Source organism: Cricetulus griseus, chromosome 3, assembly GCF_003668045.3.
Source record: "Cricetulus griseus strain 17A/GY chromosome 3, alternate assembly CriGri-PICRH-1.0, whole genome shotgun sequence".
Lineage (NCBI taxonomy): Eukaryota > Metazoa > Chordata > Mammalia > Rodentia > Cricetidae > Cricetulus > Cricetulus griseus.
Genome location: NC_048596.1, coordinates 56,042,224 through 56,060,315, shown reverse-complemented (window position 1 = coordinate 56,060,315; position 18,092 = coordinate 56,042,224). Strand labels below are relative to the sequence as shown.

Genomic DNA, 18,092 nt, shown 5'->3' with positions numbered 1-18,092 from the left:
AGTCCCATCCCCAGAGAATGTGATGTGTTTGCATATATTTATAGAGAGTGCCTTTCCAGAGGTGATTGTGTAAGAGTGGGGTACTGGGGAGGGTCTTACTCCACATGACTATGTCCTTGTAAGAAGATTTTGGGACACACACACAGAAGGTGACCACATACAGACACTGGGAGAAGCCACCATCAGCCAACTACACAGAGAGGCCTTGAGAGGGGCTGGGCCTGTGATGTCTCCATCTCAGGCTTCCAGCTCCCAGGACATAAGACATTAAATGTCAGTTGCTATGGTTATGTGTCCTAAGGCAGGAGGAGCAGCTGGGTCAGACAGCACTGGAAGTGTCTAGGCTTCAGGTAGCAGGACACATCTGATCCCAACTTAGCTTGTCCTGATTCAGGACCTCCCTTAGTCCTCTGCCTGCCTAGGGTACCTGAGCTATGCCTAACAAGGCTGCTCACCCCAGAAACCCACACTAGAACATGCAGGCATTCTTGTCCTCTGCCTGGGGCTAAAGTGGAAGCCAAGACCCCCAAGGGACTGTGCACAAATGTCAAGAGTGAGAGGCAAAGGCCTTGGAGAGGGCTAGCATTTAGACCTCCCAGAGGAATGGCCAGAGGACTTTGTTTCAGACAGAAAAATGGTATGGAATGTTCCTCTGTGTCAGGCTTGCCCAGGCTGGTTCCCCAAATAGTAAATGTCTCTAGCCAACAAATTTACCCCAAATTGCCAAGAGCCAAAGGATTCTCACTGCCAATCCCAGGAACTAAGGATCCAGGACAGGCAAGTCCTGGCAGTGGTCATTAGAAACAACAAGGAATGGAACCCCACTAGCCCAGGCTGGACAGGTGGCACAGGCCAGACCTAGTTACCTCTTTGATCACACCCTTGTCAACTTCATCGAAGAGTTTCTGGAACTCATCAGCCAGCAATGGACGGCCTCCATAGGAATGTACCTTCTGTAGAAGGAAGGCCAGGTCGGCTACTAGCAATGGGGGAGCAATTCCTGAGCACCCCCACCCATGGGTAAGCATTAGGCTGACGACCCACCCAACAGGAGCTGGGGCAGACCCAGGAAGAGCAGCAACCTGCATGATGGCCTGTTTGTGGATTTTGTCCAGTTGGGTTTTCTGAAGTACTCGCAGGAAGTTCTCAGGATTTACCCCAACTCTGTGACAAAGAAATCTTACCCCAGTGAGCATGCTCAGTGCCAGTTTCCCCAGCCTGAATTTGGCTATGAATCCTCCCTGCTGCATGGAAAACAGCCTTGGTGAGATTCCACATGGGGTGAGCTGTAGGGTCCTATAAACCCCAACTAAGACCCCTGGAGACGTCTTAGTTGGACAGCAGATGCTGCTGCCACTGAGAGTCAAGCCCAGAACTTCCTCAGCAGCACACCAGAGCTATCTGCTCCTTTCTCTACCTACCTAGCAGTGTGGATGCCTGCCTTAGACACTTACAAGTGGACTAACAGGCAAGGGTAAACAGGATAATGGAAGCACTGAGGGCTTGGCAGTTTACACAGCTCCAAATGGAATATCCAGTCTGGTGCCAGCCAGCAGGGGCTACTCAGGAAACCCCTATTGAGCACCCAACTCCCCTTCCCAGAAGCAAAAGACCTTAGTGTCCTGGGGGAGGACCCCACCCAGCACTCACGCCTCAGGGGTGGCTCCAGCCAGACCTGCTGTGGACGCAAGGACTTCATAGGCCGCTCGGGCCCCCAGCCGCCGCCGGAACAACGAGGTCTGTAGAGACTTCTGTAAAGACGATGGCTCTGAACACCCAGCTCTGGCAGTTCCCACATAAATCCTTGTCCACCCTGCCCTGGGAGTGGGTTAAGGGGGAGCCTAGGGAGCCAGCCCCTCACTTGCTGGGTTCCCCTACAAGGGACAGTCCTCAAAGGAGGGAGCCCAGCCAAGGCAAGGCAGGGATGGCTGCCAACCGTGGCTCACTACGTAATTCTCTAAGGCCTGCATTTCTTCTCTGCACATTTAGGGTGCAGATCAGATACCCCAGAAGTTGTGCCCTCTGGGTGTTTTCCTCTTGGTGTAGGAGGGCAGAGAAGGAAACCCTGGGTAGCCATGGCAATACCTGTGCTACTGAAATGAACCATAGCAGAGATAGTTTATCTGAGCTGGTCCACAAGAGGCGGCAACTGACTCCCTGTCCCACTAGGGTCAGTTGATTCAGGGCCCACTCTGCCTGGAGTCTGGGGCCAGCTCCATCACAGCCCAGCAAGGGGGGGGGGTGGTGGTCGGGGCAGCTCACCATCAGGTAGCCGCGGAACTGACTGTAGATGATGGCTGTCAGAAGGTTCATCAGAAACAAACTTCCTGGGAAATGAAAAAAACAACAAGAATCTAACCAGAGGCCAGTGGGGCAGAACCTGCAGCAGCCAGTGACCAAAACCTTCCCTGGGTTCGAAGGTCTCAGCAAGCCTGGCCATGGTGGCCAGGAGCTCAGGATGACCAATCACAGTCACATTCATAGAGTTCTCTTTGCCTCATAACAGGGGATACACACCCCCACGAACTCCTACATCCTTTCAAGGCCAAGTATTCCCTGCCACAGATAGGAAGACAGACAGGAGCATCACCTGTTACAAACGACCATGGGGAAGAGTGGGGAGAGCATACCAAGATGAAGCTGGGGTGGGGAGCAGACTGAGAGGTATGTTACAGGTGGCGTGGGGCACACACAGGTACAGGGTGGGGACTGCAGTGATGCTATAGGGATGGGACAGGCTGAGATGAAGAATAGGAAAGCAGTATACAGAGGGGCCACACTGAGGAGACGGTACACAGTAATGAAGCTATAGGGGAGCACGTGAGTGGGGAGCAGAGGTGAAGCCATAGGTGGACAGGCTGAAGTGAAGGTGTAAGTTGGCAGCAAACCAAGGGAGCAGGCTGAGGTGAACTTACAGGGTGGGGACAGGCTGAGAGGTCAGTTGAAGGTGAAGGTCTAGGGGATGAGCTAAGGTAAAGCTATGAGGTGAAACAGGCTAAAGTCAAGTTAAGGGGTATAGCGGAGGGTAAGTGAAGGCGAGAGCAGACTGAGGCAGTTACAGGAAGCAGCAAGCCGAGGAGAGTTAGCAAGTGTAGGCCGGTTTACAGCCACTCCTGAGCATGGGTGAGCACCTGCCTGTATCCACACAGGCCCACCTGCACTTACCTATCAAGGTGAAGATTATGAAGAAGAGGGCATAGGCCCGGTTCTGGCTATATGCAGGAATCATCACTGAGACAAAGAAAGAGTCAGAGGCTAAAGACACACTGCAGCACCTGGCCCCATTTCCATCCTGACCCTGAGGGACTGAGGACTCCATCTTCCATTACTGGTAGCCCCTGGGATGGGTGCTTACCCCTTTGTTGATGGGCCTACCTGTGACCACACCCCAGCTCTCCCCACAGTGACTGGCTTGGGGTCAGGCTACACAGCACTTCTGGGATAGGAATCCCAGGCTGCCCTCAGGGGAGGTCTCCAAGGCTGTGAGAAAGCCCACGCCTGGGATAAACAGCACTGGCTACAGTGGCCAGGCCACAGCAGCTATCAGGACTGCAGCTTGCACAGCCTACACTGGAGTAGCTGGAGGACCTGGCAGCACCCAGCCGTGGCCAGGTAAGACTTGGGACCTCTCACAACAGGCTGGTGGTGGGGGGGGGTGTGAGAGGGAGTGTGGCTAGGTCCCAAAGAGGCCACTATAGGAACCACTGATCAATGCCACATCACCACATACCACCACACACTTTCAGTTTCTCCAGGGAATAAAGTGACAAGACAAAGGGAAGAAAAAAGAAGGGATTGGAAGGGACCAAGAACACACGGGGGTGAGAGGAAAGGTACAGAGGGGGCCATGAAAAGGGCTCACACACTCAGGGCAAGCTCCACAACTCAGCATCCCAACCAGCCCTCCCACGCCCGCCTCTCTGCCCCTCCCATCTCCCACACGCACCATCAGGGTTGTTGGACGTTGTCAGCAGTATGAAGAGTGAGGTCAAGGCCTCTGGAAGGTCCCGGAAGTAGGCCAGCCTCTCCTGGTTCTGTGCTTCATCCTGAGAGCAGATGAGGCAGCCACCTGGACCTCTGTCCCCCAGCTGAGGTCGTAGGCTGACACAGCTCCCCCTCAGACCCACCACACATAGGTTAGGGGTGGGGGTGGAGTCAGCACCCCTGACCTGCATCCACCCATCACTTCCCAGCAGATTCTGAATGAAGGGCCTGCAGGCACATATGCAGGCTTCTGACCACAATGGCCTATCCAGAATTTCAACGGAAACCCCAAGCCAGCCTAGCTGAGCATAGCAGCATAGCAGCCAGGCAGCCAAGCAACAACATGAAAGACCAGTCCTTCTCCTTGGAACCTGACTGTCAGGTGCTGTGTGCACAGTGAGGAAGATCCAGGGAGCAAGACAGGCAAAGAGCCATCCTGGAAAGGGTGGCCTCAAAGAAGCTACCACAGGATAGTGGACTGTCCCCAGTGATTTGGGATGGGACCCCTGGGAGAGACTGATGGCTCCAGAAGCAGAGGTCCCTGGCCACTCATGGCACTCAGAGGCCTTATCCATACAGCTATGGCTCACCACAGCTCTCAACATGGGTAGCCAGGCCTAGGAGCCCAGCCTCTGTCTTTCCTGACATGGAGAGCAGTAAATATGGGCAGCGTACCTGCCTCAAAGTAACCTCAACTCCAGACTCCTAAACTCAGGGTTGTCCCCTAGAGCTACCCTGTGCCTACCAAGCTGCAGACTCGAGCCAGAAAATGGGTGGCAATGTAAACAGAGCAAGTGACATACAGGAAGCAGACCACATGCTCACAGAACCAACTTTCTCCCAAAACAACTTCAAAGCCAAGTTCCCCCTGCCATCCAAAGGCCAATTCTGCCAACACCCCAGCAAGTAGCCACCTGATGCAGTCTCCCCACTGCACAGAATCTAGGACAAACATTAACTCCAGAACCCACTTGTCCTATGTACAAAATAGCACTGCCACCCATGGAGCCTGACAACAGATGAGTGACGAGTGGTAACAGATGCCACAAATGGCTAGGGGTGGGGGAAATGAATGTCACAAGAAGCAACAAGGTTGAGAGACATGCTGGACATGGGAGAGGCAAGGTGTTGCTACTGCAGGACCAGATAGCCCCACCTGGGTTAGGACAGGACACCAAACACCTTCAAAGACACTGCTCAGATAAGGACACAGAGGACAAGCCATCTCCCAAGCACATGTCCAGGGACAGTATTAGAGGATTGATGGTAACTCTCCAGGGCCTGAATCAATCCCCTAACTTACTAAGTGAGCTCAGGGAAGGTTTCATGTTGGCTGAGGAAGGTTCTAGCACCTGCATCAGTTTCCAGACAAGGCAAATGAGACTGGGGGTCAGGGGAATGAGAGGCCTCCAAGGCAGGAGCCCCTGGCCTGGCCCATCTATCTCCCAGAAGGTCTCTTGCAGCGCAAGTCCCCAAAAGTCCACTCCTTCCATAAGCTGTGTAGGCTCTTCTGAGCCATGGGCCTGTGGCAGCAGAGAAAGCCCTGCCTGTAGGAACCTGGGTTCATACCCAGCCCACTGCCAACACATGGCCATAGCCCTGATCCAGCACACAGCATGAGTGCAATGACAGCACTGCTGCTAGGGACCACATGCCCCAAAGGCCAGCACCATGTGGTGAGGGAGATGTGGGTAGCAAGTGAGCCAGCTATAGACAACACCTGCAGAAGGCGCTCAGACAAGGTTAGGAGTGTGTCCTCAGCCATTACAAGTCTGGAGATACCAGGCTGGGCCATGGGGACATGCAGCAGGCTCTCAACCTGTTTCCCAGGTCAGGTTAGCACAGTTGGAGATGGCCAAGGAGAAGGAACTCAGCATGGATAAGTCCTCACACCCTCCCAACTACAACAGAGCATAAGGAATGGGATGCTTGTCAAGACCACGACAGGAAGTCACCCTCAATTACACAACCCTCACCCTGCTCAGCCTGGTTCCCCTTCATGGAGCAGGAACCCAGTTTGTAGCACTGCATACAGAACTCCTAGGGAGAGGCCCCCACATTCATCTTGAGGTTGAGGCTATAGCCACTGCCAGCCCCTACACTGCTTGCCTGCCTGCCTGCCTGCCTGCCTGCCTGCCTGCCTAACCCAGGCTCTGAGAAGCAGCAGTGATCATAGTCATGGGACAGTCACACAGAGGTCTCAAAGGTATGGAAGGCAGTCCAGCCCCTGCCACCATAGACATGCATACATAGACCCAGACACTCAATAGACACATCATGGAGACACCTACAAACACAGAGATGGAGACATACTACATGAAGACACAAAAATAAAGAGACAGAGACACATCCAGATATGCACACAGAGACATACCTATATACTTATGTGGAGACACACCCAAGACATTCACAGACACAACCATATACACACAGAGAGACACTCATACATAGACATGGAGACATATCCAGATACAGACGAACTCACAGATATGCATACTCACATACAGACACTGACACACTCACAGACATGTACACAGAGACACCCACAGACACACAAAACATGAGACACACACAGGCATAACAAATGGCACAAACAGACTCACAGACATATACATGTCACAAATGACTAGGGGCAGAGGACATGGATGTCACAAGAAGTGACAGAGTTGGGAGACTGGCTGGGTACAGGCAAGGCAGGGAACCCCCACAGTCATACACTACACATCCTGAGACACCCACAGACAAGAGTTATCCAGAGAGTCATGCGGCCATGAGAGGCACACATATACAGAGATACTGGCATGCAGGCACCCGCAGGACCACCCCAGCACCCCAGGTTTGGAAGGTACTATCTTGTCTTCTCCCACCCTGGCAGCAGGGCTCCATTATGTCATCTCAATGCCGTGAGGTGACCACCCAGTCATATCCCACAACAGAGGCTGAGATGCAAAATGGCCCAAGCTAGAGGACAATGACCTGGCCTGGACATACCCTTGCTAGACATGAAGAAAGACACACAGAACCTAAAGTTGAGCCACCAAAGCAGACAGGTGGACATCTCCCCAAAGCAGCAAGTTGCTAGGGTCAAAGCCTCAACTACAGCAGGGCAGGGCAGGGGTCCAGAGTCAGAAGCCAGGAACTTAGCCAAGCATTGCTGGGGCTTGGAGCAGGCACCAGGAAGGCTAAGGCATGAACAGACTGGAGAAGAACTTTTAAGCCACCTCAGTGAAGAGCCTGTCATACAGGGACATAGAGGAGACAACCAGCACAGAGGACAGGGGTGGATAAAGGTTTCAGTGATGGGAACACTGGCCATGTAAAAGACAGACCCTCAAGAGGTATCATGACCCACTTCCTGGTCTGTCACTCTTGGCTACCCTGGCTACTCCAGAGCAGGCAGGCTTTGTGGGACAAAGGCCTATGAGGCCCACCTATGGCCAAGGCCATACTTACCTTCTCATCACTGGAGAAAATTAGCATCCCAATTATGGTGAAGAGGCACAGGTGGATAGTCAGTAGCAGCCCGACACTGGGAGAAAGGACAGTGCTCAGCCTGGTACGGCACAGGCCACACACCCAGTGAGGCATGACACCATCCTGCCCATGATCTCAGGCATGGGCACAGTGTTCCCTCCTCTCCTTGGAGAAAACTGAGTATTTTCAGCCCTGGGACAGGAACTTGAAGCCAAGCCTACCCTAGCTCCTCTGTTTGCGGTGGGACACAACCCTGGGGATGGGCCAGCCAGGGACCAGGACACAGAGGACAGAGGTCACTTCCATCTTTTGGGGCTGGACAGGCAGGTGGCCTACCAGGGAAGGGACTGGAGGCAGAGGGAGGGCATGGGTGACATTTTTTTTTTCTGGCAGGAGCCAAGAGGACTGGGAGGGGCCTGGGGAGTTGAAGCTCCACAGCACTGAGCCCCAAGAGCTACAGGGATTCCAGGCCAGCATAGCTGCACAATGTAAGAGGCAGCTGAACTGAAGCTGCCAGTACTGACAACCAAGAGGAGACCCCAGGGATAAAAATGAGGCACCTGCTCAACTCAGTAATTGGGTGTGGTAGGTGTGAGTCTATAGTGTCTAACCAGATCTGACCAGGATCCCAGACACTGCCCACTTACTCATGCAGGATGCTGGGCTGGGAGTACCCAGAGGGCTGCCCTAACCATACCCAATAGGAGCAAGCTTACCCTCTAGTGCTTCTGGCCCAGCTTGCAGCTGCCAGCCCCAGTGCTCACCTGGCCATTTCTGGCAGTGACCACCGTAAACACTTCAGGGTCTTCTTCATCATGGAGGAATTCTGCATCAGGAAGAAGGGACGGAGTGATCGGCGCACCCGCAGGGGCTGGAAGACAAAAAGCCAGCCACTGAACTGGGACCACACACACACCTTCCTTCGAGGGATCCCAGAGCATGGAGAAGGGAGTAGTCCCTGCCAACCACTCCAGCTATCCTAGGCCTGCTGGCCACAGTGCTGACAGCTTACAGCATTCCTTATATCTTGGCCTGACGCCTCCACCCCCTACTCACTCTCCTGGGGTTCTCCATTACAGCACCCGTCACACTGCAGCTATCTATCAGTGCCTCTCTTTCTAGCAGCTCATAACACAGGACAATGGCCCACCAGCACCAACATGACAGACTCCCAAGGGAGCCTTGTGAGGGCTTGTTGGTGCTCCTAGGCTATGCTCATACAGAAAGGTCCCAGAGCCTGGAACAGAATGTGGCAACAACAGGAACCATGACAACCAGAAAACTACTTAGGGCTCAGCCCAACCTGGATACCCTGCCTGGTTCCCATGACTGAGAGATATCAGTGCCCTCCACTCCCTGAACCACCACATACCACCCACAGTGGCAGCCCAGAGCCCATGTTCTCCAGCTCTTCAGACATGCATTACCCCTCCAGGAACCTGGACCACCTCCAGTCATACAGGGACACAATGGTAACTTATTTATGGTCTTGCTGTCTGTGTGGGCTAGCAATGCCACAGACTAAGGAAGAAAGAAGGTACCATCTCCAAGGATGACAATACTGAAAATCAGAACCCAGATCCCAGACTGGAAGCAAGCATCCAGAGAGAGAGAGTATGTGTGCATGCGGTCATTACCACCAGTGCCTGGTAGACCTTATGTCACCCAACCTATACACCATGAGGACTTATTTGGACAGAAGACAAACCTGGTCTGGCAAAGAAGGCCAGGTGCCTGGTCCTCCCCATCAAGACATCCGGCATCTGTGGGAGTGCTTCAAGAGGGCCCTGATAGCTATAAAAGTTCTGAGTCACACAGCCACCTAAGCAAAAATGGATCTCCTGTGGCATGACAGCCTTAGCTGAGAAAGTCCCTCAGAGAGAGGCAGCAGGCAGGGGCCTGCTAACTGGACATGATTCCTGAGAGCAGAAAATGTTGTGGAAAGAGCTGAAGGATTAGAAACAAGGGGTTTGGAGGACATATGTGGACAGGTCCCTCCAAACAGGCACAGGATGCCCAGGACTCGGGCCCCAGAAGTGTTGCATATCAACTCAACAGGTCCTACAAATACCCTGAGCTTCTGACCTCAGCTACACAGGAAATAGCCACCAGGACAAAGGTGAAGATTCTACCTGGGGCCAATGACAAACCCACTCTGCAAAGCAGAGCCCAACACAAGGCCCTTCTCTATGTGGGTCACTGATCCATCCCTGGACAAATAGCTATGTCAGTCATGCTCTGCCCTCCTGTCCATGGTGCCTCGCCAAGCACCACCATCCTAGAGCTTGGAAATGACCCAGTGATCTGTTTCCACTACCTCAGTGTGACACATGCTGCTGCAAATCAGAGGAACCCTCCTGCAATGTGGCTGCCAGATCTGTGGCCTGCAGGAAGGGTCCAGAGTCTGAGGTTCAGCTGGACACAAAGCTGGATATTAGTGACCACATCTCTACTGTTCATCTTGCCATGCTGGGCCCTATTGGTCTGGAAGTACCTAATTCCAAAGGCAAAAGCCACCAAGGACACACACTGGTCCTACTACATGGGAACCTAACTTGTGCAAGGGCAAATAACCAACTCTAGAAGACAGCACAGGACACTGCCACTCAGAGTGATAAGGAGGCCCCAAGTCCTCCAGGGAAAACTACAGCTGGGGGCTGGGGTGTGACTAAGCAGTAGAACACTTGCCCAGCACGTACAAGGCCTTGGAAGGGGATGATACAGCACTCCAGCTTTCAAAAAAAAAAGCAGAACTAAAGAGTCCACTTCTAGGAGTAAAGGTCTCTGGACAGCTAACAAGTATGAGGCCCAGGGACAGCAGCAGGCTGCAGAGGGACATTATAAAGATTACTTAGGAGGTCAGGGCCACTCTGTGCCTGTGTGTCCCAACCCTGGTTCATTTACTGGGTGGACTCTTTTGTGTGTCACAAGGAGCTTCTTTTCCTCACTGTCCTCCCTCCTGACAGCCACGTGCAAAGACCCAGGGGAAGCTTCATGAAAAAGGTAGCTGTAGGCCACCTCCCTCCTGTTCCAGGAGGCGTGGGCAACTCTTCCTCAATCAGAAGAGGAGCTGCATCTGACAAAGGAGGGCAAGTAGAAGGTGCCAAACAGCTGTGGAACTGTGTCTCCGTGCCCCCTCAATTTCTGCTGGATACAGGGACAGGGACCCATTACCCACCACTCTCTGCCATCAGCTTCCTGTAGGGCCTGGGGGAGGCTGCAGGCTGGGCTCCCCTCCTTCCCATCACCAGCTGTCCTTACCAGGCAGAACCCACCCAAAGGGCAGATGACAAGTCAGCTCTGCAGCAGGGATTCTCACAGGATCCCAAGAATTGTTTCCCATCAGCCCTCTAGGCTCCACTAAGTCCTCAGCACCAGTCTTAGTCCCTCTATTCAATTCCCATCAAGGTAACCATCTTCCCATCACACGCTAACAGAACCATGAAGGCCAAATCAGCCTGCTCCTGCCTTGCTACCCACACTCCCTCCCTGGGTCCTGGGTGCTTCTGAGGAAGCATGGCACTGTGGTCAGAGCTGAGAGAGCAGATAAGACTTGTTAGTACTGAGTTTGGACAGCTCTGGGTGTGGAACTATGGGAACAGTGATGCCCTGAGATGGCTCTCTTATAAGGGATCTAACCAGGAGAGTTCACTGCAACCTCAAGGATTGGGAGCCACAGCAACTTGGACCCTGCTTCTAGGTCCTCTCACCAGGAACACCACAGGAGAAACCTTGGCCTTCAAGTCACAGACCCTTTCCCGCAGTGGGGGAAACCAAACAACACTGGGTATGTGCACCCATGGCCCAGGGCTCAGCTTCAAATGTGTACCTTTCCCACAGTGCTGTCTCAGTCTCAGAGCTGACGCAACACCTACCTCCTCACAAGTGAGACTCACTGAAATAATCCAGTCCACCACGGACACAACCAGCACCACAAAGTAGGACAGGAGCCACAGGTTCTCCTGTAACTGGGGCTGCCCCACCAGGTAGCTCTGAAAGAGACGAGGAGGGGTGAACATCAAGCCAGGCAGACATGGGCCTGCAGCCAGGCAGAGGGCATCAGTGCACACCGAAGGACGTGGGTAACAGGGAGGGGAGTTCAACGGTCCAGTCTCTGTGCACTACTGGTGGGGAGTGAGGAGTTGAGCAGGGGTCCTGCAAGGCAGCTAAGGATGGCACTTAGCCTCTCTGGCTGGGTTCCTCTTGGTGGCAGAGGTCCCACCAGCTTTGTCTATCTAAGCTATCAGTGCATGCTGAGCAGACAGGAGAGCATTCCAAAAGACAGGAGGGCAAAAGGACACGCACTGGGTAGGCTTGACAGCCACTCCAGGAAGGCAATCCAGGAGGCGGGATCCTGCCAATCCTGCCCTCTTGATGTCCCACCATCACCTTGCCTCCAGAGGTCGCAGCCCATGGATTAAAAACTTCTGCTCTCTTTCACCTTGAGAATACACTCATGTACCAGTCATTCAGCCAGTGAATACTAAATTCTCACCAGTTAAAAACCTAGAGATGCCCATGGCATCATATGCAAAGATAGAAAAAAAAACCCTGAGTACACCAATCACACACACACACACACACACACACACACACACACACACACACACACACACAAATGGATGTAAACAACCTAAATCAGCACACACACACCAGCGCCAAGGCTCACCGGTAGCCACACAATGATAGCTCAGGGCATCTGGACAACACTAGAAGCTTTGTGGGTGTGATCTATGTACCACCCACCTCACCTTCACAGAGAAGTCAACCAGGAAGACCAGCAAGCAGAACGCCTCGATGGTCTCCGTCAACCCACAGGGTGGCTCCCAGGGCTGGGAGCGGTAGCGCACATCTGCAGTTCTTGTGAATGATGATGGGAACTCCACAAAAGCCAGAGCCAGGATCAAGAAAATGGTGAAGCTCAGCACTCTGGGAAGGGAACAAACACTGTCAGTGTGTGAGAGGCTGCTGCCTATTGGGCCAGGAAGCACTGGGGTCTAGGGGTAGAAGGCAACAGCTGGCATTTTTTGGCTGTGGCTACCACGCGTGGCCAAGTAACACAGCCTGGCCCAAGACTCAGTGGCTAGGCTGGCCCAGCATTCTGAGGAGGAAGCCCTTACCACCAGTAGCCTTAGGGCCACACAGCTGGCTCCTCTGTGGAAGAGACACCAGGGGTCATCTCTATGTCTATGAGAACTAGGAGTATGCTTAGCCCAAGACAGCTGTAGGGTCAGCCCAACCCCACCAAGCAGGTCTGCACAGCCTGGTTCCACTGGGGTTCAGTCTCACCGTTGGTACAGGTTTGAGTAATACCAGCGGTAAAGCCACAATGAGCCAGCATCCATGCGGTGGTAGATGGAGCGGTACTGGAAACAAGAGCACATGATGAGCATGAGACAGATCCTCCCCCAACACTGAGCCACACACAGAGCGAAATGAGCAGGGTCCCTCCAGTGCCACACAATACAGGGAAGTGACTAGGGACCCTGGCTACAAACAGACTTTAGCATTGTTCCCAAATGTGATACACAAAGAGGTTTCAGTTGGGTCTCTCCAGCACCTCACACACAGGGATGCGAGTAGGTTCTGCCAGTGCTGCCACACACTGGGCTTGAGTGGGGTCCCCACAGTGGCACACATATATGGATGTGGGAGGGGGGTCCCACTTGATGCCACATATGTGTACGCTCCAACTATACCCACAAATCACACGTGGCCCAATTCAATGATCTAATCTCCCCAGAGGCAGGCCCAATCCAGCCAAGTGTGCTATAATGAGTCTGGACAACAGCCCCTCACTGAACTCTGACTTAGACCAGCACAAGCTACAGAGCTTGCTCAGTGGAGAGAGCTCCCTCAGTACAGGCTAAGGCTGTGTACATGGAAGGCCAGCTCCACTCTCCAATACAACTGTATCCACCCTGCAGATGTCTCCCAGACCTGGGCCTAGCACAGGGTGGGGTTCAAGTCAGGCTTCAGTACATACAAAATCAATAACACAGTGATTCCAACACTAAGGAGACAGCCTCCATCAAAGGACAAGTGAGAGCTGGGTCCAGGTTCCGCCATTGTGTCTATCCTAAATGAAGGTCCCCACCCTAGGACAGTAAGGAACAAAGGGACAGGGTAGACTCCTGGTCATCAGGGCAGCCACTACACACATTTATGGCATCTTCAATGAAGACCACAGCTTGGTCTATGCAGAGCTCCTGACTGGATGCAGCACCTGTAGGTAGAGGGAACACAGCAGGTGAGCAAATAGGACAGCACAGCCTCACCTCCACAGGATGAGCACATGCAGGAAGGAAGCCAGTTGCAGCTGTCTGTCTGCAGCCAGAGGCCCTCCACTCTGAAGCAGGTCAGGTACTTGTCCAGGCCAGAGTGCCAACCAGGTAAAAAAAAAACACATGGCATGGGTGGAGGAATCAGGCCCAGAACAAAGACAGCTCTACTCTATGACCACCACTGCCCAGGGCACAGCATGCACAAAGACAGAGGCAGTAGCAACCTGTAGAACCCTAGCACCATACTTAGGGCTCAGAGCCCACAACCATCTACTAACATGGAAAGAGCAGGAAATGGTCAACCTTGTCAAGTGGATGCCAGTGGCCACATGCTTGGCTCCTGAATGGATGCCATGCGGTGCAGGAGCCCCTGGTGCCCAAGTAGGCTCAGTGAAGGGGCTTCCATCACCACTCTGCCATCACCACCCATGCTAGCTCCACCTCAGCCAGTATCCTTCACTGTGAGATGGGGTAACCGCTATCCAATGAACACAAGATTTCACACCAACATGGGGGAACTATGGCTAGAACCAAAGGTATCACTCTCTTCCGCCAATACCAACAACCACAGAGCTCTCCCTCCCTCCCCACTTCAGGACCAGGTAGACCACAAATATAACCCTGAGCAGAAGAGCTAGGGGACTGTGCAGCCCCAACAATTCACGTGACATCATGCTGGAAACAAGGTGAGAAATCCAGCTATCTCAGTTCGTAGTTCTGGTTTTTATAAAATCTGGTCTCTTGGGACCCACAGAAGCCATGCCCTTGCTAAGAACAGAGCCGCCACAGCAAGAAGCCCTGAGGCCAGTGTACAACCATAGACAGAGCCTCAGCGGCTGCCTACACAGTATGCCCTCCGTCTCTGAAGAGTCATCTGCTTTAGTTCTTCGGGCTCACATCTAGGGTCACAGAACAGAGGCAGTAAATCCCAGAGGACGACCAGAGATGTACCTCACTCCTAGCTCCGCCCCAGCCATGCTACAACACCTTATCAACCAGGACCTCAGTCTCCCCACATGTGTGTCCATGAGGCTTATCCTAAAGACACCATAACTGTTTCTCAGAGAGGCTCTGAGGGTTGTGGGTGCTGGTGTTCCTGAAAGTTTCCTGGGATGGCTATGAACAAGAAGCCATACCGCTGTGTTCCCAGCATGGCAGAACTGAAGACCAACTAGCCCAGTGAGAAAGATAGCAGAGGGCAGCCTGGGAGAATCTAGCAGCCTAGTCATGCCCTAGAGAGTAGCCTGGGCCTGGAGCCATAAACCATAATAACTTCTTAGACAAAAAACAGCTATAGCTGAGTCTCAGAACTGGCTACAAGGACTCACGTCCACCCAGACAAGCCTCCACAGGTGTGAGTCAGCACCCTGGGGCTCTGTAACAACAGGGGCCCTTTCATCTAGCTTCTGGCTGCTAGTATGTAAGATTCTTGGTCCTGCTACCTGAGCTCACCCAGGCAGCAGGTGCCTGAAGAATGCTCTCGAACTCACACTTCTGCATCCTGCAGTTCTAGGAAGCTTATCACAAGCTCTAGGAAGCATGTCACGGATTTCTAGGGATCCCCTATGCTCCAGGTCCACACTCTGCCCCATCCTGGCACTTTCGGGAACCCATTCTGCCCACCCACTCCATCTCCTGCTACTTCACCACCCTGTCCCAGTCATGCCACACATTCGGAACTTGACCCTGTGGAGGCCTGGCTCTCTAGAGCCTCTGAGCGCGTGTCTAGGTTGCCGTCTCTGCCAGAGAATCTTCCTCTAACCTGAGGGTCCAGAGACTCTCCCAGGGCTACCTGCCCTGCCCTGAGCTCACTGCCTTAAGTAGCAATCACCTGTTGATACCTATAACTCCAAACAGGTTAGCCAGAGGACTTCTGAGCACATAGGGTCAGAATGAGGCAAAGTGAGGGACAATAACAGAAGCTCAGACCCTGTGTCCCCAATGATACCTATGGACAAATCTCTCTACCCTCAACTTCCTGACAGCCAGGTCTAGGATTGCTCTGCCTCTCACTCTAGACTCTACACATCCATTCTTGATCTCTGCCCAGCATGCTGTGTGACCTTTCTGAAGTTTCCTCCCTGACTCCTCCCAGCAGGACCCAGATCCTCAGCTTTGCAGTTAGCCCACAGAGCCTATAAGCACCCTCATCCTGTTTCACACCAGCCGGGAGGAACAAGGTAAAACTACTCTCTGCAACATTTGGTGAGGGCCAGCCAGGTATACCTGATTCCGCAGAGCACAATTGCAGAGACCCCTGAGGTCCCCAGGAGGTCTGCAGCAGCTAACCACTCTGGGAGTCTGATCACAGGGCAGCCAAACCCAGAGCCTGGAAACCATCTCTCACCCACAGGATGCTGGTGTAGAGACTAAAAGATGCACTCTCAAGGGCAGCCCAGCTCAGGAGATGCAAACACAAAGAGTGTTGTCTGGGTTCTCAGCCCTAGCCAAAGCCAAGTGTTTGGACAAAGAGCCCCCAGAGTCTCTCAGATGACACTGCCCAGCCTTGAGTCTTGCCTCAACAGAGAAGACTGAATCTGTCACTTGTTCATTCTGCAGGGCCAGGACTTATGAGCATCATGACCCTGCTATCCCAGACATCTGTCAGACCCACACACCAGACTTCACAGAATCTCTTTGCATCCTCCAAATATGTCCCCCACCCCGCCAACCCGTCACTACCCCCTTTTATTGAGACTCAAGCTAAGCAAATCCCACATCCAGCAACTGGCAGCCCCCAAAAGGTCCCCAGATGCCCCAACACAAAGCATGTGTCCCTGAACCATATGCCTCAACACTCACAACAGGGGGGCGAGGGGTTGGAAGTGTGGCCATCTTCAGCCTCTAGCTTCCTCATCTCCTATTGGGGACCTCTGTGGCCTCATATTCAACAGAAAGGCACGGGGGACCACTGTGCCAATCTAGTCTGCTCCCAACAGAAGAGAAAGGAGGTCCAGAAAGGGAAGTGGGAATGTCCAGGCCTGCACACACAAGCTAGTACTGACAGTGGCCACACCACAAGGCAGGGCTGTGACCTTACGTAGGTCAGAGATGGCTAGGGCTCCTCTCCTCGTTCTCTCTCTTGGCCTCCATTTCCTCACCTGGAAAATGAGAATAAGATCTTCTGCCTCTCAGCCACTACCTAACCCTCCCCAGATGGCTGGGAGGGTGACTCCACTCTCCCTGAGTTCAGGAAGGGAGAAGAGGAGAGAAAGGATGGGAGGGGCCCTGCACTTAAGGGGACAGGGAAGGAAGCCACCCTGGCCAGCCCCTAGCACCCAGAGCAAAGTGACTCCCAGAAGGATGTTCAGCCACTTACGCCTGGGGACCACGGATCGGAAAACTCTTCTCTCTCTAAGCCTCAGTTTCCCCATGAGGAAGAAGTTTAAGTGGTGGTGCAGTAACCCCAGGACTTGGGAAGTGGAGGCAAGAGGATCTGGAGTTCAAAGCCAGTCTGGCTACCTAAGACCCTGTCTCAAAAAGTTAGGAGGAAAAAAGAAAAGTAAAAATGAAAGTGTCACCTCACTCACCAGAACGGGCCTGGCCACCGCCTCGGTCCCTGCCCAGAAGGGGCTGCGCCTCAGCCGCCATCCCACCACCAACACAAGCGAAGCGGGACTCGGCCCCAGCAGCGAGAACCTAGCGTTCCGGAGGAGGAGCGACCGCTCTGTGATGACTCCCAGCGACAGCCAATGAGAATGGAGGGATCGTGCTGGGAGGCGGAAGCAACAAGCCCCGCCTCCAATGGGTGGAGCTCCGCTTCCATCCAGCAGGGAGGGGCAGAAACGCGAAGGTGAACTCTAAGGAAGTTTTCTACCAAAACGAATTACTGCTATCTGTCTCCTTCCAGCTGTAGGAATGTCAAACTCCCGGGGCTGGACCGAGAGTCTCTTGCTTTGTTTGGAGATTTTGCCTGTTTTTTTTGTTTGTTTGTTTGTTTTTGATTTCCAAGTCCTTATAACAAGCCAAGCAAGCTCTCTCCCTCTAGCTACACCCGGAACCCAGAAGTGTTTAAGCAAGCATTTTGTATGACTCTGACGCATGTGAGTATTGTATACAAGAGATTGACCACAAAGGTCACCACCACCCCAATGGAGCTTGAGTTTCTCCTCTGAAATTAAGAAGAGGAGGCAGAGGCAGGAGGATCTATGTTAGTTCCAGGTCAGCCTGGTCTACAGCAGAGAGAGTGAGCCCCAGGACAGGCCCCAAAAGCTTAAACAGAGAAACCCTGTCTCAGAAAAAAAAAAAAAAAAAAAAAAAAAAAAAGGAAGGAAGGAAGGTGGAAAGAAAGGAAGAAAAAAAACTAAATATAATTAAGGGTAAAATTTAAAAACATGGAACTGGACATGT

General features: G+C 53.0%; 1 protein-coding gene across 5 annotated transcripts in view; it reads right to left on the bottom strand.

The window, feature by feature from the left end:
• The window catches only part of Tpcn2 (two pore segment channel 2), a 33,637-nt gene extending 16,234 nt beyond the window's left edge, over positions 1–17,403 (bottom strand). For 2 of the 5 annotated variants that reach the window (XM_027408792.2, XM_027408791.2), the window contains exons 1-13: positions 17,273–17,403; positions 13,620–13,684; positions 12,748–12,824; positions 12,210–12,387; positions 11,334–11,450; positions 8,223–8,329; positions 7,438–7,513; positions 3,947–4,046; positions 3,166–3,231; positions 2,263–2,327; positions 1,651–1,751; positions 1,083–1,164; positions 867–953 (exon numbers count right to left, since the gene is read on the bottom strand). In XM_027408792.2, coding sequence (XP_027264593.1) covers positions 867–953; positions 1,083–1,164; positions 1,651–1,751; positions 2,263–2,327; positions 3,166–3,231; positions 3,947–4,046; positions 7,438–7,513; positions 8,223–8,329; positions 11,334–11,450; positions 12,210–12,387; positions 12,748–12,824; positions 13,620–13,684; positions 17,273–17,333 — 1,182 coding nt within the window. In that variant the 5' untranslated portion in view covers positions 17,334–17,403. Of the gene's footprint in view, positions 1–866; positions 954–1,082; positions 1,165–1,650; positions 1,752–2,262; positions 2,328–3,165; positions 3,232–3,946; positions 4,047–7,437; positions 7,514–8,222; positions 8,330–11,333; positions 11,451–12,209; positions 12,388–12,747; positions 12,825–13,619; positions 13,685–13,736; positions 16,393–17,272 lie in introns of those variants that run through there. The other 3 variants (XM_027408793.2, XM_035442081.1, XM_027408795.2) reach the window with 3 other exon arrangements.
• Positions 17,404–18,092: the final 689 nt, after the last annotated feature.